The sequence below is a fragment of the Gastrolobium bilobum genome, unplaced genomic scaffold, assembly GCF_033153095.1.
Source record: "Gastrolobium bilobum isolate Gb01-03AN ecotype WA unplaced genomic scaffold, APGP_CSIRO_Gbil_v1 utg3766, whole genome shotgun sequence".
Classification (NCBI taxonomy): domain Eukaryota; kingdom Viridiplantae; phylum Streptophyta; class Magnoliopsida; order Fabales; family Fabaceae; genus Gastrolobium; species Gastrolobium bilobum.
In genome coordinates, this window is record NW_026898390.1 from 43,355 (window position 1) to 64,472 (window position 21,118).

The 21,118-nt window shown below is 33.9% G+C and overlaps 2 protein-coding genes across 2 annotated transcripts; both read left to right on the forward strand.

The window, feature by feature from the left end:
* The first annotated feature begins 1,610 nt into the window (after positions 1 to 1,610).
* On the forward strand, positions 1,611 to 3,075 carry LOC133315681 (NAD(P)H-quinone oxidoreductase subunit M, chloroplastic). The gene is made up of 2 exons (XM_061517356.1): positions 1,611 to 2,151; positions 2,679 to 3,075. Exons 1-2 carry the CDS (start codon positions 1,696 to 1,698, stop codon positions 2,862 to 2,864), a joined length of 642 nt encoding a protein of 213 aa, XP_061373340.1. The 5' UTR covers positions 1,611 to 1,695; the 3' UTR covers positions 2,865 to 3,075.
* A 2,336-nt stretch (positions 3,076 to 5,411) lies between these two features.
* On the forward strand, positions 5,412 to 18,057 carry LOC133315675 (UDP-sugar pyrophospharylase). The gene is made up of 17 exons (XM_061517343.1): positions 5,412 to 5,529; positions 5,618 to 5,722; positions 5,811 to 5,927; positions 6,096 to 6,236; positions 11,112 to 11,202; positions 12,043 to 12,170; positions 12,247 to 12,318; positions 12,461 to 12,525; positions 12,829 to 12,889; positions 12,987 to 13,104; positions 14,451 to 14,575; positions 14,880 to 14,956; positions 15,489 to 15,594; positions 15,778 to 15,837; positions 16,212 to 16,292; positions 16,616 to 16,855; positions 17,561 to 18,057. Exons 1-17 carry the CDS (start codon positions 5,482 to 5,484, stop codon positions 17,726 to 17,728), a joined length of 1,803 nt encoding a protein of 600 aa, XP_061373327.1. The 5' UTR covers positions 5,412 to 5,481; the 3' UTR covers positions 17,729 to 18,057.
* Positions 18,058 to 21,118: the final 3,061 nt, after the last annotated feature.

Consider the following 21,118-nt stretch of genomic DNA (forward strand, 5'->3'; position numbering starts at 1 on the left):
TTAGTATTTCTATTAATGGGTTCATCCTTGAGGACTAATCCGGTCGGAGGTTAAGAGCAGTTAAGGATTCTCCCTCCCAACAGATGTATTTTCTGGATCTCGAATTTGCATTTTTCACCTTAAGGGGACCTTGAGCTGTTATTACTCGGCCAACACCTTATTGGTGAGTCATGAAAATATTTAGCTGGTGCAAATTTAAAAGAAATACAGGTTGACAATGCGACTAAATATAAAGAAGTAATTGAAATCATAGAATGCAACAATGACAAGTGTGAATGCAATTTAAGTGTAAATTTCATATTAACTTTTGAAGTGTAATTTTTTTGGGTACATTAAATGGGACTCCAGGGTAGTAACTAGGATGTCAAGGGCAAGTCCCTAATGTGTTGTCTCAATTTTTGAAGCACAGCATGCATCCGAGTTCATGGTTCAAACTTCAATCAGCTGTGTCTTGCAGCAAAGTGAGGATGTGTTAAATACAACTAATAACTTGGTCTCAAGCCTGTCCTGCACCTCACCTTATTATTATTAGGGTTTTATAAGAGTTACGTTGTAGAAAAATTGATTGTGTAATATTATAGAGATTCGTTTTCCGTGCCGTAATTTCTTTTTTTTTTTTCTTTTTTCTTCAAAAAGTGTGGACCCCACAAAATGTTGTGTGTGTAGGAAAGTTTGTTGCAAGGAAGCACGAACACTTGTAAAAATAGGGAGAGTCGTGTCCGACACGCTCCGACACGGTGTCGGACACGCGGTCAACTTTTTCCGACGTTGACCGTTCCGACACGCCATTTTCGTAATTTTTTTTAATTTTTATTTTCATATTTAAATTTTTATTTTTTTTAAAAAATTAAAATATATTAATAAAGCTTTCAACTGATCATATCAATTTTATTTTTTTATCTTTTTTCTCTTTAAGTAGATAAGAGATCATCTCAGCATCATTGTTGTCAATTCCTATCACACTCTTGTTGTATCTCCTTGTCTCTGATCTCTCTCACTAATATGATTTGATCTCTCTATCTGATATTATATCTCTGTCTCATCCAGTTCTTATTTTTTTTATTAAAGCTTCCATCTTTATAACGTGTTGTTGAGTATTATTAATTTAGTTTCATTTTTTTGTTAAATTATTAAATATTAAATAAAATATACAATATATAAATTAAAAATATTATTTAATATTAAAACGTGTCTCAACGTGTCGAAATCCATAATTTTTTAAGATTGACGCGTCGGAGTGTCGTGTCGTATCGCATTACGTGTCGCGTGTCATATCGGTGCTACATAGGTTTGTTGTGTTATGTTAAATGACAAATGCAAACCCCTTGTTATTATTATTATTTTTTAAAATAGATTTGGTAAAATTGGTGCGTTTTGAACTTAGTATAAGCACCCCCACAAATTTGGCATATTTTGAACTATTGAATATAGTGAACTCACCATAGGCAAGAATTGTTTTAGAATTTATATACAACCAAAAATGTGAATGGGTAAAATTGGAAAAGCGGTATCCATGGAAAAAAAAACTTTTCGTTTTTTCTCTGACCACATACAGTTGCCTCGGAGTTATAGAAGAAATCTTATCCCTAAAAGAAGGACACAAGCTATTGGCAGACTAATAGTACCCGCTTTTAAGTCCATGGTATTAAAGGCAACCACCACTTACATTCCCTAGCTAGAACACAGCATTTAGTCATGGCCACAAGTTGTTCCTACATGGTTTCAACCAAATTATCCATGATAGGTTGGACTGGAAGAAGAAGAGAAGTGAAAAACAGGAGAGCATTTTTCATTTCAGCTCAACAAGAAACTGATGTTCAAGAAGCAGAGAGCGTGAAAGTACAAGAGGAGCAAGGACAAGTAGAAAGTCAGAATATGAAGCCAAAAGGAACAAAACCAAGGCCAGTGGAACCTCAGCTGAATGTCAAAAGCAAAAACATGAGCAGGGAATACGGAGGACAGTGGCTTAGCTGCACAACCCGCCATGTCAGGATCTTTGCAGCCTATATCGACCCTGAAACTTTTGCGTTTGATCAAACCCAGATGGATAAGCTCACCCTTATTCTTGACCCCACTGATGAGTTTGTGTGGAATCCTGAGACCTGCAACATGGTTTATTCTTACTTCCAGGAGCTTGTGGATCACTACGAGGTAGTTTCCTTAAACACAATCCATGTATAATCATTCTATGTCTTAGAATAGTGTAAAGAATACTAAAAACATCGTTAGAGAGATATAATATAAAATTATTTAAGACCAATTGTTTAACACCTTGAGCTGATGAAATGGTTCTTATCATGGCCAAGGTGACTACAGGGTCACAAATTGATCCTCGCTGCTGCCTTCACTTTCTAATGGAATTAAGTCAGTATAAAATACAATAAAAAATATAATCCCGTACAATTCACACTTTGAGCCCAAAGATATAATATAGAATCATTGAAGACACATCACTTAATATAACGTTATTTTATTTATCACTCACACATCCAATAGTTTAAGTCTAAATATGGTAGAAACCTGAAAAGAGATGTAAAAAGAAAAAAATGATGTGAGGATTGATTATAAGTTATGTTTGACAGTTTCTAAAAATTCATATGGAGTGATTCCATTTTGATTACTTCTGCTCAGAGCTTGTTCTGTATGGTGAAATACTAACCTTTGGTGATACAAAGCAGGGTGCTCCATTGACAGAATACACACTTCGCCTGATTGGTTCGGACTTAGAGCACTACATAAGAAAGATGTTATATGATGGCAAAATCAAGTATAACATGAATGCCCAGGTGCTGAATTTCAGCATGGGCAAGCCACGGATCATGATCAACAGTGATGTCCAACCTGAAGATGCACTTGAGAAATGATTCATGAAATACTCCAAGAAAAGTGAGCAAATCATGGGTGTTTGCATATGATTAGTACAATGACTAGTTCTTTGTAAATTATAAAAATCTCTTGTCCAAGTCCAACATTAGATGATTTTTGGGGTTGAGTAAAACCAATGCAAAATATCATTACAGCATAAAGTATTCTCTTACAGTCTCTATATATAATTATATATAGCTTGATCTGTTACCAACCCGAGCCCTTCAATTATCATTCTTTTAATTCTCAATGGTGCAGCAAAAGGCTGGGCAAAAAGTGAATTACAGGAACAACAAAGGAAAATGGAAATCTCTTGATAAATTTCCCCTTTGATAACAGATTATGTGTGTCTTGACTGACTCTATATGGCCACTGGGATATAGAAATATTCTGAAAGTTTTTATGTGTCTTCCCTTTTGAAAGTGTTCTAATAAATATTCTCAAAGGTCTTTTTTGAGGGATAAATTTAACTGTGGATAAACTTAGTTGCTGGTCCCTAGTTTTCAGGACTTAGTTTGCTTCTCCATCTTATGTATAGCGAAACTCCAGTAATCTTGCTGCATAATGTTCAATGAATATTTATTTAATAATATCCACAAAGTGGATCATTTGTTGAAATAAATGTTTTATTAAAAGCTGTAGCGTGTAGCATACAAGAAGTCAGGAACAATAAGCAGTTAGTGTAAGTTGGTTAACTATGATTTCATTCCTAGTCAGACAGTCAAGTTGAAAACCCTTAATAAGCAATCAATGTAAGGATAATTTGCAATGAAATGCACATTAATGATCAAAACACAGGAAATTATGTGCGTATGAATATATTTATATACGGACAAGATATTATTATACCGATTTAAAAATAAGAAATCTTACATTAAATCTTGATCATTGATATGCTTGCATCTGACAGTTCAAATATTTGATAAATTAGGATCGTTAAATATAAATAAAATTAAGGATCAAGATTAAAAGTGTAACTTACACGAAATAAAATAATTCTTACTCATATATTAATGTCAACAACGGTTTCATTAGATATCTAACTTCAAGTTGCAACCGCTTAATAAATTTACATAGTATAAATCGATCCCTACGCAGCTATGCTGTTACCTGATCAATTGGCAATTGCTTTTGCTATTTTTCGTCATGATCTCAAAAATTTATTCTTTGGAAAGTCATGAAACAATAACTAATTAGATAATTTCCAAAAAAAATAAAATAACTAATTTGATTTGAACTATTTTAGTTTTAATTGTATGCATATAAAAATCCCCTTTAATTTACTAAAAGTTTGAGCGAATTTAACTTATTTTTATGTTTAATTATTTAAACTTATAAATTTTTTTCTTATTAATTTACTATTTTTTACTTATTATAAATGAAGTGAATAATGTGAAATTATTAAAATAAAAGATTCAATTAATATTTAATCATTGACAAATATAGGAAATAATATAAATTAATCATTTTCAACTAAGATGATCGAAAGTTCATTTAAATTTAATAAAAATTTGAGTAAATTTAATTTAATTATTTTTAATTATATAAAATAATTATAATAAAATGTTCAAGTTATCTTAATTAACGGGTTATGAATATAAGAACTAACTTGTTGAATTTTATTTTGTATAAATATTAAATATGAGAATTAATATTTAAATGAATCAGTTTGAAAATCAAATCCAATACAATTAATTTCATTTCCAAAAAATAAAATAAAATTAATTTCATATTAAATAATTTTAAACTCAATATTCTTGCTTTTATGATTTAATCATCTTCTTATATATTGTTGACTCATATTGGGGATATTATTTTGTTTTTTTGTTGGTACATAGGGATATTATGTTTATATTCCATTAAGTTTTTTCTCTGTCTCTGATTAATATCATTTATTATTTACATTCAACTTTTATAATAATTCATTTAAGACTAAAACCGTGAAAATAAATTATACCGAAATCGTAAGAGGAAAAAAAAAATGAAAATAAAGGCTACTTTACACTTTTATGTAAAATTTTCACCAGAAGAGCGGATTGCGTATATACAGTGATAAACATGTTCTATAGACTTTTAAGTGAAACATATAACTGAATTTTATAATTATTTTCATAAAAAATAATGGGTAAGGTTATATTTACAAACTTTTTTGTTTACAAACTCTTACAAACTACACTATGTTTTTCCAGGAGAACACTAGTTCACTATGTTCTCCTAGAAAAATATAGTGTAATTTGTAAAAAAAATTTATAAACATGTCCCTCCCCAAATAATAACACAACCTGCACTGTATTATGTTCCAAAATACAGGTAATAAGTACCATTTTTCTACCTTTTCAGTTTCACAATCTTTTAGTAGCACAGCATGAAGTGTGGGGCCCAATTAACTAACTAAACGTTGACCCGTGCCTCCCGAAGGTGAACTGAAATTGAAAGGACATTAGATCAGAATCAGATGTAAAAGATTACCGGCACCCCCGGTTCCACAGTTAATCATAAATTAATACTCAAATTAATAATAATAATAATAAGCAGTGTATTAATTATCTGTTTTTGTTGCGTTCCTTCATCTCCACCACCTCTACTTTCACTCTCTTTCTCTGCGATTCGAATTCCATGGCTTCTTCGCTCGGCGATAATTACAACCTTCTCCCGCCTCAACAGGTTCGTTTCCTCTCTCTTTTTCGTAAGAATTTTTCATATTTCAACGAATGCTTATGCTTCTGATTCTGATTCCGATTCGGCGACTCAGCAAGAGGTGGTTAAGATGTTGTTGGATAATGGCCAAGGCCACCTGTTTCGAGATTGGCCAGGTCCCGGCGTCGACGATGACCAGAAAAAAGCATTCTTCGACCAGGTTCGGGTTATCCTGTTTCGTGATTCGATTTCAGTTACATAGATCTGCTACTTCTCTCTCTCTCTAAACGACACTGCGTTTTCATTAGCTGATTCTACTCGATTCGAGCTACCCTGGTGGTTTGGAAGCATACATCAAAAACGCTAAACGACTCTTGGCTGATTCTAAAGCCGGAAAGAATCCTTTTGATGGCTTCACACCTTCTGTAAGTCATAATAAATGTTATATTCTCTCGTGATTTGATCTTTATATGCTTGTTCCTCTTTTATATTTTCAACATTGCACATATTAAGGACATGCTAGTGAAATTAAATTAAATTTGTAGGAATGGTCTTGGAATAATATATAAGACTGTCTAGAAATGATTTTTCAGGTTCCAACGGGTGAGACTCTGACGTTTGGTGATGATAACTTCATCAAATTTGAGGAGGCAGGTGTACGTGAAGCTCGGAAAGCTGCATTTGTTCTTGTTGCTGGTGGTCTTGGGGAGCGTCTAGGATACAGCGGGATTAAGGTATACCTTGTCACCTTATTATATCATCATTATTTTGTTGCTCTGTTGTTATGTTTAATGGGGACTACTTTTGTATATATAGAGGTCCTGTTGCTATTTTTGTCAAAATCAATCAACTTCAGTTTTAAGGCGTTTGAATGATCAGTGTGAGCTTATATTGCCAATTTGAATTTCTGGACAAAAAGCAGAGTTAAGGATTTTGAAAACCTCTCGTTACAAGGATAACTTAATTTTGAAAGAAATGTTGATTATGAACAGCTTTGATCTGTTTTATTATTGGAGTTGTTATTTTGCTCTTTTAAGTTTTTTTTTTTTCCTCCTTGTTTGCTTATATTGAAAAGAAGTTTTTGTATATTGATATTGAATAAATTACATGAGTGAGTATTTATACAAGAAAGAATCGCTAAGAATGACTAAGCGATGACTAATCAATCCTATCACAATCCTAATCACAATCAATTCTAATCAATCACAATTAATCCTAATCAATCATAATCAATCCTAATCAATCATAATCAATCCTAATTAATAGGAAATAAAAACGGAAACATGTTTGAATTCTAATTTTCTACACTCCCCCTCAAGTTGGGAGGTAAATATTGATCATTCCCAACTTGCCAATCAAGTCTTCGAATGCTGGACGGTGTAGGCCCTTGGTAAGGACATCTGCCGTTTGCTCTTTGGTTGGAACATATATCAAATGCACACTTCCATCATCTAATTTTTCTTTGATGAAGTGACGATCAACTTCCACGTGCTTTGTTCGATTATGATGCACAGGATTTTGAGCAATGCTAACAGCTGCCTTGTTGTCACAATATAGTTTTATTGGTAGGGAATATGAAATCTTCAACTCTTGAAGAAGTCTTCTCAACCAGATTCCTTCACAAACTCCATGAGCTAAAGCTCGAAATTCTGCTTCAGCACTACTTCTTGCAACCACTGTTTGCTTTTTGCTTCTCCAAGTAACAAGATTTCCCCACACATAGGTGCAATAGCCTGAGGTAGATCTTCTGTCTACTGATGAGCCTGCCCAATCTGCATCAGTGTAGATTTCAATTGTCCTTTTATACCCCTTTTTAAAAAATAATCCTCTTCCTGGAGTATTCTTGAGGTATCTAAGCACCCTATAGACTGCACTAAGATGCTTCTCCTTGGGTGAGTGCATGAATTGACTAATCATACTCACCGCAAAGGCAATGTCAGGACGCGTATGAGATAAGTAGATTAGTTTACCAACCAATCGCTGATATTGTTCTTTATCCACCTCATTTCCATCTTCAATACCTAACTTGGTATTAGGTTCCACAGGTGTCTCAGCAGGTTTACACCCTAACATTCCTGTTTCCAACAAAAGATCTAGAACATATTTCTTTTGTGTTAGAGTGATACCTGTTTTGCTCCTAGCAACTTCCATACCAAGGAAATATTTGAGAGTGCCAAGGTCTTTGAGTTCAAATTGAGCTGCTAGAAATTTCTTCAAGGTGTTCAATTCCTCAATATCATCACCTGTAAGAATTATATCATCTACATATACAATAAGAATAGCAATTTTACCATCCTTAGAGTGTTTGTGGAAGAGAGTATGATCAGTCTGTGCTTGAATGAAGCCTCTTCTTTTGACTGCTTGTGTGAATTTGTCGAACCATTCTCTGGGAGACTGTTTCAATCCATATAGAGACTTTTTTAGTTTACACACTGATCCATTTCCCTTTTCAAAACCAGGTGGAGGATCCATATAGACTTCTTCATGTAAGTCACCATTTAGGAATGCATTCTTCACATCTAACTGTTGCAGAGGCCAATCTAGATTGGCAGCAAGAGATAAGAGAACTCGGATGGTATTGACTTTAGCAACCGGAGCAAAAGTCTCATGATAATCTATCCCATGAGTCTGAGTGAAACCCTTTGCAACCAATCTTGCCTTGTATCTGTTGATGCTATTATCTGCATTGAATTTTATTGTAAACACCCATTTGCATCCTACTGCCTTTTTTCCTTTGGGTAGGGTCACTATCTCCCAAGTTCCATTTCTTTCTAAAGCATTCATTTCTTCAAAGACAGCATCCCTCCATTTTTTATCATTGAGAGCCTCATGTATATTTCTCGGTATCTTTGTACTATCCAACATAGTATTGAAAGCACGAAACCCTGGGGACAACTTTCCATATGAAATATGATTAGAAATAGGATGAGTAGTACAAGATCGAGTACCTTTTCTGAGAGCAATGGGCAAGTGTAGATCATTTTCACCATGACACTCAAGTATTGGGGTGCTGGAACTAGAACATGGTTCAGAATCCTGGCAGTGTAGAGGCTCTGGGTTATTCACACTTTGAGGAGGCTTTCGCCTGCTATAGACTTGTCCCCTTTTTGAGGAGGCTCCTGATGGTGAGGATTCTGTAGCTCCCCCTGTTTCTAAAAGTAGAGGTAATACTGTGGCATTAATAGGTTCCCATGACTGATCTTCATCTACTCCTATAGACTCCCCCTGAAGAGAAGTCGAGGGGAAGAAAGGGTCATTCTCAGAAAAAGTGACATCCATAGAGACAAAGACCTTACGAAGAGAGGGTGAATAACACTTATAGCCACGTTGAGTAGGAGAATAACCAATAAAGACACACTGGAGAGACTTAGGATCAAGCTTAGACCGTTGATGGGAGGGAATATGGACAAATACAACACAACCAAATAACTTGAGAGGTAAGGAGGAGACACCTCGGAAGGAAGGGAAGATACGAACAAGACTAGAAAGAGGAGACTGAAATTTCAGAATGCGAGATGGCATTCGATTTATCAGATACGAGGCAGTGAGAACTGCCTCTCCCCAAAGATATTTAGGAACACTCGTGGTAAACATAAGAGCCCGAGCAACTTCAAGGAGATGTCGGTTTTTTCTTTCCGCAACTCCGTTTTGTTGGGGTGTGTCAGGACACGAGCTTTGGTGAAGGATGCCATGTTGGGAAAGATATTCTCTAAGAATAGAGTTAAAATACTCTTTGCCATTATCTGTACGAAGAATTTGTATAGCAACTTGGAATTGGGTTTGAACCATGGCATGAAATTTTTTAAACACGGATGCAGCATCGAACTTATCCTTTAGAAGATACACCCAACAAACTCGAGAATGGTCATCAATGAAGGTAATGAACCATCGAGTACCTGAAATATTTTTAACACGGGCTGGACCCCATATGTCGCTATGAATTAAGGAAAATGGGGAAGAGTCATGGTGAACTTTAGAAGGATAATGAGCACGAGTATGCTTGGCAAGTTGACAAATATCACAAGAAAACAAACTTGGACTTTTATTAATAAATAAGTTTGGCAACAACTTCTGAAGATAAATAAAATTTGGATGGCCTAGCCTACGATGCCACAGCATAACATCATTACATGAATCAAAAGGAAACATAGAGTTTTTTTCTACGAAAACAGCTTCATGAGTCACATCCTCCTCAAAGTAGTAAAGTCCACCATCCTCTCTAGCACTGCCAATCATCCTCTCCGAGTCCTGTTCCTGAAAAACACAACCATGTGGAAAGAATTTAGCAAAGCAATGCAACTCAGAGGTGAGCTTGCTAATGGAAATGAGATTACAAGTCAGAGAAGGAACATAAAGAACTGATGTCAAAGTAATCAGCTCAGAAAGTTTAATGGTGCCGTGTCCCGCAATCTGGGAAAAACTGCCATCGGCGATCTTGACCCGAGAAGGTTCAGAATATGGAGTGTATGAACAAAACAAGCCAAGATTACCTGTCATATGATCAGAGGCTCCAGAATCAAGGATCCAATGATTTTGACTATCAACATGGAAAGTTGTACCTTGCTGGACCACATGACTAGTGGCCTTAGGAGGTTGCTCGTGGTAATAAAAAGAGTGTTTTGAGGAAGCCATGAATAAAAAGAGAAGGGTTGACCGTTGATGAAAAATCAAGTTTTGTAAACTTTTGATCTGACCTCTGGAACAGGAAGGGGAGAAGCCGGCGAGAAGGTCTGTGCAAGTCGCGACGGAAAAAAAAAACGTCTGGAAGGCGGCGCGTGGTGGCGCGTGCAGCGGCTGACGACGATGGGTCCAGCGGCGGTCGACTCGTCGGATCCTTCTGAGTCGAATGGTCACCTCACTTTTTTGATCGGAGGTCAGTAAACTAGGTTTCTGTGTTGGACAGATTCAAGGCGGTGTTTAGGAGGTGTTTGACGGTGATGGAAGTGTTTGGATGGTTATTTCAGATTTGAATTAGGGTAGGAACGAACCCGCTCTGATACCATATTGAAAAGAAGTTTTTGTATATTGATATTGAATAAATTACATGAGTGAGTATTTATACAAGAAAGAATCGCTAAGAATGACTAAGCGATGACTAATCAATCCTATCACAATCCTAATCACAATCAATTCTAATCAATCACAATTAATCCTAATCAATCATAATCAATCCTAATCAATCATAATCAATCCTAATTAATAGGAAATAAAAACGGAAACATGTTTGAATTCTAATTTTCTACAGCTTACATAATAGAATCCTCTTGTTTCCCCTCCTCCCAAAACAAGGTGTTGTAATAGGGTAAAGGTAAACATGGAAATGTAAGCATGTCTAAAGAAACTCAGTTTAAAGCTTAAACTCTAATAATGTAGTATAAGGACTGATGGAGTCACTGCTGCAGCTCTGCTAATTGCTGACGGGCATGATTTTCAATGTCCGTAGTTATGGAGACTTCTTACTCATAGATGTTCATGCGTTTTCATAGCTTTGGCCCTATTTCTGATACCTTGTAAATAGCTTTTTGGGCATTGTTTGTGTGTGTGGACAATTACGGATAGGAAGGGATTATTACTTCTTGATTCTTAACCATAGCTTCTGCCCCTTGCAGCTTGCTCTTCCTGCAGAAACCACTACTGGAACATTTTTTTTACAGCATTACATCGAATCTATATTGGCTCTTCAAGAAGCCAGCTCACAAGGTTAGTATTAAATGCCATTGATATATAGAATTAGAGTGATATTTATCCTACTGATTTGATTATGTGGTAAAACAAAAGACATTGTTAAACTTGTGTATGTAAATGTTTAATACAGACAATAGATAGCTTGTTAAAATTATACCCAATTTATATGACCATGGGTCGATTTTTTTTTATGGAAAGTAACTTTTTCGTGCTACAATTTATGGAAAATAACTTGATTTTTGAAAGAAAAGAAAATTCAGTACAAAATAGCTTCCATGAAAACATTTTCAGTTCTAAGCAATTTTACCGAAATTAATGTATGCTGTAAAAATTTCTGGCATTTGATTTGTTCTGGAAAAAGGCTTTCCCTTTTCAAAATGATATGTAATTTTTCCCTCCTTAACTAGGTTGTACCGGTTGACTGTTAACACCAAACATAGGAATTTCTTCAAAATGCGGTTTTGCTCCATACTTGGGAAAATGCTTTCAGAAAATATTTTCCGCACCAAGCACCACAAAATACTGAACATATATTTTCTAGATAGTTATTTGTTGTAAACACAAATGGTTTAAAGTTGATATATCATGATTTCTGCTTATGAAACCATTGAATTTTTTTCTCATGTAGCATCTAATACTGTTGTCTTGAATGTATGATAATTTAAGATTCTGTAAGTAAAGGTGTTAGAATTTGTTGGCTCTTTGTACCTTGCTCCTGAGAAAGTAAAATTGCTCTCAGGCTTTCTTTTTCTTCCACCTCTCTTTTAAAGAATAGCCCACTCTCTTGTTGTTATTAATGTTAACTATAATATTTCAAAGTCCTTTGTAGTAATGGTTGCGCTTTTCAACTTTTAGGTGAATGCCAGACACAGATTCCTTTTGTTATTATGACATCTGATGACACCCATGGGCGTACCTTAGAGCTATTGGAATCAAATTCTTACTTTGGTATGCAACCTACACAAGTAACACTTTTAAAGCAGGTATGTTTTTTTATGTCTCACGGAAAGTTCAAGTTGGCTTTAAATTTTTCTTCTTCTAAGTTTGTATATAATTCAGGAAAAAGTTGCATGCTTAGAAGATAATGATGCCAGGCTTGCATTGGATCCAAAAAACAGATACAGAATTCAGGTATTGTTGTACGGGGTACAAGTATGACTGTATATCTGAGAAGTTTATTTAGCAAAAGGCAGTGAATGAAGTGCGTTCTATTAACCTCATATATTAGATTTTCAAACAAAGTGCAATCTGTTAACCATTTTTCTTTGCATAGACAAAACCTCATGGGCATGGGGATGTGCATTCGCTTCTTTATTCCAGCGGTATTCTGAAAGTATGGTATGACTCATCATTATATGATCTTTTAAGTCTGTTCATGAGTCTTCAATTTCATTTTTCTGAGTTGCATGCAGACATTTGATAGATCTTTTTACTACATGTTTCCAAGTAATTTTCAGAATGTTCTGAATATATTTGGGCACACAAAAAAAGCTGTTATGTAAAACTATAAATATTGGTTGTCAATTCTGTAAATTGTGGGATTGTATTCTAGAAATCCTAGAAATTAGAAAAGCAAAGGGATCTTTGTCTTTTTTGATATGCTTTGATCATAAATTTGATATCCTGATCTACATTTGTTAGGTATGATGCTGGGTTGAAATGGGTTCTCTTTTTTCAAGATACAAATGGACTTCTCTTCAAGGTTATTTGTTTTAGCATTTCATACTTCCAGCTACTCTTTTCTGGTTTGCTTATCAGTATATCTTAAGTATTCATTGCCTAGTAATTTGAGGATACAGGCAATTCCACCAGCATTGGGTGTCAGTGCTACCAAACAGTACCATGTCAACTCTCTTGCAGTGCCTAGGAAAGCAAAAGAAGCTATTGGTGGAATTACGAGACTCACTCACTCTGATGGTGAGCTAATTTTTTCATCCCTCATAAACAAAGAAAATAGTGCTGATTCTGGACTTACACGTGTTATATTAAAATGGTGGTCGGAAGATTAAACTTGCTTTTGGTCTATGACACAGTGGGATAGAACTTCTTTGTTACCTGTAAACTGATTTGAAAATGTAAATTTTGTGAATGTTATTATTTATCATGATTAATTGGGAGATGATAGACAATGACACCTTAAGTGGAAATATGGTTTATATGATTGAACTTTATTTTCTGATATTGATGTAGGGTGGATCAGGTAAACTGCCTGCATTTTTCGACTGATAGAACTTCTAAATATTGTGCATTATTAGAAAATCTTGTCTTAAACCGGCTGTTTTACAAAGATGACAGGATGATATAGGTTGTAAAGAACCAATTCAACCCAAAAGCTTAAGCTTGTGGGTGAGGACTTTTTAATAGTTTATATTATTCTCTAACACGCCCCCTCACACGAGAGTCCACTGGACTTGAAGGGTGGACAATGCACAGGCCCACCTACCTGTGCGAAGAAAGAAATTCCACTAGAAAGAAAGTGAGGGGCGGTGAGGATCGAACCCGGTACACCGAGACTCTGATACCATGTAAAGAACCAAATATGAAGGTAGAATGTATGAATGTATTGTATTCAATTGTGTGTAAAACTGTACAAAAGACCTCTATTTAAAGAGGTTAAATTATCTAATGGGCCAAGCCCAAATAACCTGCTAGAATAACAAAATAATAAATAATACAATGCTATTTAATATTATATTATTTCTAACATAGGTATTAGTATCTACTTTGATAACACACATGTATTTATAACGTTGAACAATTTTAATGCTGATCTTCCTGGTATTCACTTGAACTAATACAATTTATAATGTTGAACGGTAAATCTGTGACAGCTAAATGTTCCAAACAGCTTTTTTATCTCTCTCTCTCTCTCTCTCTCTCTCTCTGCGTGCTTGTGTGTGTGTGTGTGTCTACATCTTTCTTTTCTTTATCTTGAGGATTGAAAATGCCTACCAAATTCAAGTCGATGCTTACTGGGACAATTCCTTTGCTTTGAGAAAAAGTATTTGGTGTGAGGTCACAGTTTGAAATCCAGGACATTTGTCTGTGCTTAAAGTAATAAGTTACCATGTATTTTTATCATTTAGGGAGACTTATGTTCTTGCATGCTTTGCAGTTTTATTCAGATTAATTTATTATTAGTTTATTACTATATAAATATTATATCCCTATCTTGACTTCATTATTGCAATGTCATTATTTATGAATTTTGAGAAATTCATATTTTTTACCATTTGATTATTAATTTGAATACATAATCACAGGGAGGTCTATGGTGATAAATGTGGAATACAATCAGCTAGATCCTCTTCTCAGAGCAAGTGGATACCCTGACGGTGATGTAAATTGTGAGACTGGCTACTCGCCATTTCCAGGAAATATAAACCAAGTAATTCTCTTTTATACCTCAACATTTTCCTTCTCCTGCCCCCTCCTTCTCCTTCTGGGAATTTATCTTTACAATTATAAATTGTTGGGTTGACTTGATAGAATTCTCATCAGCATTATTACCATACCACATGGTGTGAACACTCAATTCAAGATTCACTATGTTTGAAATATTAGAAATATCAAGTGTGATAACCATGGTTTAATTGTGATTATTATTATTATTTGACATTCATGCCCCTATTTAGTTGAACTGCGTCATGATTATGCGACAATTGCATAGTGACAATATCTCATTCTAACAGTTGATTTTAGAACTTGGTCCGTACATTGAAGAGCTCTCAAAAACAGGAGGTGCCATACAAGAGTTTGTTAACCCAAAGTAATTCTACTTTACTATTATTTCCAACACTTTGCTGTAGCATGCTTAAATTTTCTATGATTGTATTCTATGCTTTGTTGCTACATTAGACTTATCTTTACCATCCTGTTTTTTTCCTCATGTTCTCTTTTTCCAGATAGATCAATTTTATTCTTAAAAGTTTGTAGCGCAATTAGCATTTTGTTGGAAATTTTCATGAATAATTTGAAGGAAAAATTATTTTGGCTGAACTTTATGCTCACTAATACTTTTTGATAAAGAAACTGATTTAGATGACTAATTTATGAGGTCATGATAACCATTATCACGTTTCACTGGAAGCTCCTTAATATATGAATTAACTGGCCTCCTAAAAGTTCAATTTAGAATAGTATACTGATATTGATTTGGACAGGGTTATAAATACGTAAATTAATTTAATTGTTGTTTTATTTGTATTTCAGTGAACCGCTGTTACACCTTAAGGAACTTATGGGTCATGTTTTCTTTTTTTACTATAGCTTACCATCAATGCTATATTTACTTACTGCAGATATAAAGATGCCAGCAAAACTTCATTTAAGTCCTCAACTCGACTTGAATGTATGATGCAAGACTATCCAAAAACGTTGCCCCCATCTGCCAGGGTTGGGTTCACGGTAAATTATCTATTTCAGAACAGTACATAAATTTTAGTATATCAAAGCTTATCAAGCTTGACTTTCCCATCCCTGGAAATGATCATTTAGTTTATAGGCTGAGTCAGTCCCTGCCGATGCCAGTTTATGGGTGTTTGGTTGTTGTGCTTGGTGCTACCTCACTGGATCTATGTAATTGTGTAGGTATTGGAAACATGGCTTGCTTATGCACCTGTGAAGAATAATGCTGAGGATGCTGCTAAGGTACAACTTAAATTCTAATGCAATTAGTAATTGCAGTGCTTGATACTTGTTTATCTTATGGAGTGTTTCAAAAATGTAAAATTTATTTATGGAGAAACAAAAGTGGATAAAAAGAAATAGAGGGAATATAAGTTTTGAGTGCTTGATTTCCTATTTATGGGTATCAAGTATTCAATTGAAGTAGACTTCAAGGGTCTAACCTAGGTATTCAATTGAAGTAGACTGCAAGGGTCTAACCAAGAGTTTGTGTGAAATTAGAAAATTTTGGATTTGAAATGCTATTTCAGAGAGGTTTTGAATAATGTTATCTTAACCTGCTAAAAGGTTTTCAAGTGAGGAATTATTTCTTATACTTTTTTATAATATTGCTGAAGGTACCAAAAGGAAATCCATACCATAGTGCAACCTCCGGAGAAATGGCCATCTATCGTGCAAACAGCCTTATTCTCAAAAAGGTAATATTGACCTGTTACCCTTGTAAATCTTGAATGTTATGACACGTAGATATTTTTTTTACTATATGGATTAGGAAAGTTCTAGAAGATTGTTCACTTGCCAGTGAAACTCTAATGTGCCCGTAAAAGGGCCTGCTATATTTTATGTTTTTGCATATGAATGTTATTCCAAGGTTCTTCCCTATCTCCCGGTAGATTTTTGATTTTCTACTATATCTAGCCCCTTCTCTTATCACTTTTTGTACTTTTGATCTGACTGCCTAGATTCCAATTGCTATGAATTCAGATTGTAATCAATTTTCTCTGCATTTTTTCCTTGCCAGGCTGGTGTCCAAGTAGCAGATCCTGTACTGCAAGTTTTCAATGAGCAAGAGGTTGAAGTTTGGCCCCGTGTCACATGGAAGCCAAAATGGGGTCTCACTTTTTCTCTGATCAAGAGCAAAGTCAGTGGAAATTGCTCCATTTCCCAGAGGTCTACACTGGCAATTAACGGTCAAAAAATTATTTTTGAAAATCTGTCCTTAGATGGGGCTCTTATCATTGATGCTGTTGATGATGCAGAGGTATGGCAAGACTATTTTTCCGTATTTTATTCTCGAGTTTTTCCTTAGTTGCATATGGGAGGAATAATTATTATTTGATGTAGGACAGGCAGAACAGTAGAGTGTACACCTCATTTTCTATACCTCCCACAACACCACAATGTTATCAACTATTCTGAATAGTTATCATGCAAACCCTGTAATGGTTTTTGCCCTAATTGCCGATACTGGTTTGGATGATAACTGTAGTTGAATAGTCAAATTCAATTTTAACAATAGTTGATAACTTTTGTTGATTAGTCGAAAACAATTCTAACAATAGTTGACAAGACTGAGGTGTACATATAGCATTACCCTGAAAATAATAAGGGGAGATATAATTTTAATTTTCAACACCATAACATAGATTGACAACTCAAGTACATATTATTCCATAAAATATTGGAACCTAACTTTTCCAAATAAATACCCAACTAAATAGCCAAGTTATACCAATTCAAACAGATTTTATTTTTAAAGATCCTAAATACTAAAGTCCTTACTAATAATTCCATGCTATGGATATTCCAATCTTATTTTTAATTATTCTTATAACCATATCCCGTCATTATTTCTTTAAAAAGTAATTAAAGCTTGAAACTTACCCTATTTACTGTGAAATCATGCTTGTGGTTGTTGAGTGTCTTTAATTAATGCTGGAATATTTTTATAAAATATTTTAAATAGGTAAACGTGGGTGGTTCAGTTCAAAATAAGGGTTGGACCCTTGAAACTGTCGACTACAAAGATGCCTCGGAGCTTGAGGTATTGAGAATCAGGGGTTTTAAATTTAACAAAGTTGAACAGCTGGAAAAGAAATACACTGAGCCTGGCAGATTTTCCTTCGAGGCTTGAACATCATCTGTGCAAATAAGTTTGAGCTCTCATGCTTCATTCCTTATTCTTTACACTCTTTGTAACGGGTCGTTATAAACTGGGTTTGGGATTGCCTTTCTAGTAATAACATTTTCTAAGCAGTGACATTAAAAGTTTTGCAGAGTTTCTCGCACTTTCTTTTTCCCTTTTTAGGTGAGTGGGGGTAAGTGGTAACTGTATTATTTTGTTCATAAGTTTTGCCCCACTTCGATTAGGTAAATTATTTTTGCATTCCGGTGTGCAAGGTGTAAAGAACCTGAGCCCAAATGTATTGTTGTGGTTGAAATTTAAGCAGTTCCTTCGTGTGTTGGATGAAAGACTTCTATAATAAAGAAGAGGTGAGACTTGTATTTAATAATGTGTTGGATGAAAGAAACGGTCATGCTGATTGCTTTACGCATCATATGTACTTGATTTCACTCTATCTTTTTCGAATTTTGTTGCTTCTAAGGGACAAAAAGTACTAAGGACATTTAATACAGCATATTTATCTCGGTTATCTTTTTAGTTCTAAAACACATTATTGTTTTGAAATATGAAGCATCTAGTGCTTCTCTGAAACGGCTAACCAATTTGCATGCGTTGCCTTCTCTCGAGATATAGCTGAAAGGAAGTTTTCACACTATTTTATTTTTATTTTATGTTATGGCTAAAGATAGTAAAGTCCATTATTCTAAATGAAATGGAAATTTCTTAAATACAAAAACATAACTATACCCAAACCAATTTCGATAAGCTTAGAAGAATGATACAAATGTATCTATGGTGATCGATTCAAATTTGATATGAGCTGTCAAATTTTGTATCATTGAAGTTTTAATTAGAAATATGCATGTAACTTATATTGCGTTTCTCGTCATAATGCCATCAAAATTGTAAACTGAACATTCAATTAAGCTTGGGTTTCAACTAGTCTTGTGTTTGAGCCCTAGCTACCAAAACCTATCATATGATTATTCAATTTACCCTCATACTTGCAGGGACAAGTCTGATTCCCTATTCCTCTTTCAGCTCCAAGACTTCTATTGTAAGTTGTAACCCAAAAACAAATAAATGAATTAAATACTTAACACACTTTACAAACTGTCTTGAAGAACTAAGCTTAATCCAATTAACAACGGGAAAACAAATCATGCACTAACTGATTAATTTGTTATTGAGAATGGTGTTAGTTAAGTAATAAAAATGTCCTCTGTATTCAAATTTGCGTTAAACAATTGCGAATATTCCCCGTTTGGTGGCAGCAAATTCTGTGCTTAAGGTGAAGAAGGTCCCAAGCAAAACACGCAAGGGCAAGAGCAAGAGACTTGTCCCATGAAAAACTTTAAAGGATGTCTGAAAAACAAATGCTACACATGAAAAAGAGAAAGAAAGAAAAGAATAACGTAGCAAAGAACCCCCGAGAGTTCAAAACAAAATATTTTCTTCATTCTTGCTTTGGTACAAGACTGTTTTTGTATAAACTTATTAGGCTTTATGTCTATCCTTTAATAGGAAAGACTTTTTATCTTATTCAGACATCAAAATAATGGAATTCACCAAAATTTAAAAAAAAAAAAAATAGAAAAATGACGGCACACTTTTTAATGGGTTAGTATGAAAAAAACCTTCTCTCCAACAACTCGAGAGATGTATTTCCCAAACTTATTATACATCAATTGCATAAATTAAGTTAACAAATTTTTTTTTTTTTATAATAAGTTAACAAAAATTTAACATGCTATTACTTTTAATAGAAAATAATTATCTCGTACAAAAATTTATGCTAAGATTTTCACTTATTTAACATAAAATAACCATGTGTAGTTTTTTTTTATTAATTTAACCCACCAAACCAAAATTAAATTTATACAAAAATCTCCTTTAATATGAGCATAATTTTACACCAATGTAACTCAACCATAGCAATTAATTCTATTTATATTTAATGACTCTAATTTATTAGATACATTAGCAATTAGATGCAATCGGAACATTAGATAAGATTTTTTTTTTTGGAACATACATTAGATAAGATTTAATGTGAGATTTTTTATTCTTACATCGCTATAAGTTGATCCTGCCCTATATATATAGAGCAGGATCTTCTTACACCAGTATAAGAATAATAAATCTTACATTCAATCTTAACCGTTGATTTTCGTATATCTGACGGTTATAATTTATTAAAAATTAAAAATTAATTAATGAAAATAACTGAATCAATTACAATCGTTTGATAGACGAAAATCAACGGTTAAGATTGAAGGTAAAATTTATTATTCTTATAATGACATAAGTTGATCCCGTCTCTTTCTCTCTCTATATATATATATATATATATAATAACTCTAATTTTTATTATATGAGTTATTGAATGCAAATGAATTAACTCTAATCTTTATTTAAGAATAAGTTGCCCCTATATGTTATCTTATGGTAATTGAATATTCAATTTATTATTTTTAGTCTAGCTCGTTTAACTTGTGATTGAATAAGTTAATTCACAACCTCGAATAATAGCAGCAGAATATAACAATAACATAGCAATTGTTAAAATAAAAACTATTAAAAAGTTTCTAAAACTATGGAAATTTTAAAATTAATCTTATATCAGTACTAAAATATTGTTTAACTTTTATTTTTGAAAACTTCAGTTTGATAACTTAGAATTGATATAACTTTTCTTTAGAATTAAAAGTTAAAATCTGTTAAGACTTTTTTAGAATTAAAAGATTGAATTTGATATAATTTGAATATTATTAACTTGTTATGACGGTTTGTCGTTTCTCATGTGAGGATTCCATTAGTCATTGACACGTGCTCCTCACGGTAAGACGCAAGGGTATGCACGACACGCGCATTTGTTAGTTTATACCCAAAGATATACGCAGCACTCACGCTAACAAACCACGAAATCATATTAAAAGCGACCTCAGAACTACCACTAAAAAATTATGCCCAATTAGAACAGGGAATATCATTTTTTTCCCCTTAACCCAAATTGACTAAATTTGACAATTATTAGATTAGTTTTGATCAAATTTACCGGGAAAGATATTTTTCAAAAAATTAAAAAATTATGGTAAATTAGATCAGTTGGTAATTATACTAGTATGTGATATGATGATAAAACTTAGCATTAAGTACTTTAAAAATGATCATGTCTATTCACCCAAATGAGGTTTCATTTCATCAGGTTTACTTTTAAAAATCCCTACTTGATGAAGTTGGATTGGATTTATTTAGATTGACTTAACCCAAGATCCAACTCAACTCACATCTCACTTTAGGTTAAGTGAACTCAATAATAAACAAAGAATTTTTGCGGCATGGATATAAAATATAGGGGTTTGCATTTGTCATTTAACATGACACAACAAAGTTTCC

Excerpts from the sequence above, each read along its gene's own strand:
- LOC133315681 (XM_061517356.1), top strand. The coding sequence starts at position 1,696 with ATGGCCACAAGTTGTTCCTACATGGTTTCAACCAAATTATCCATGATA. Across the intron at positions 2,152-2,678 it reads AGCTTGTGGATCACTACGAG|GGTGCTCCATTGACAGAATA; the intron begins GTAGTTTCCTTA and ends GATACAAAGCAG.
- LOC133315675 (XM_061517343.1), top strand. The coding sequence starts at position 5,482 with ATGGCTTCTTCGCTCGGCGATAATTACAACCTTCTCCCGCCTCAACAG. Across the intron at positions 12,171-12,246 it reads AAGTAACACTTTTAAAGCAG|GAAAAAGTTGCATGCTTAGA; the intron begins GTATGTTTTTTT and ends TATATAATTCAG. Across the intron at positions 15,595-15,777 it reads CTGCCAGGGTTGGGTTCACG|GTATTGGAAACATGGCTTGC; the intron begins GTAAATTATCTA and ends GTAATTGTGTAG.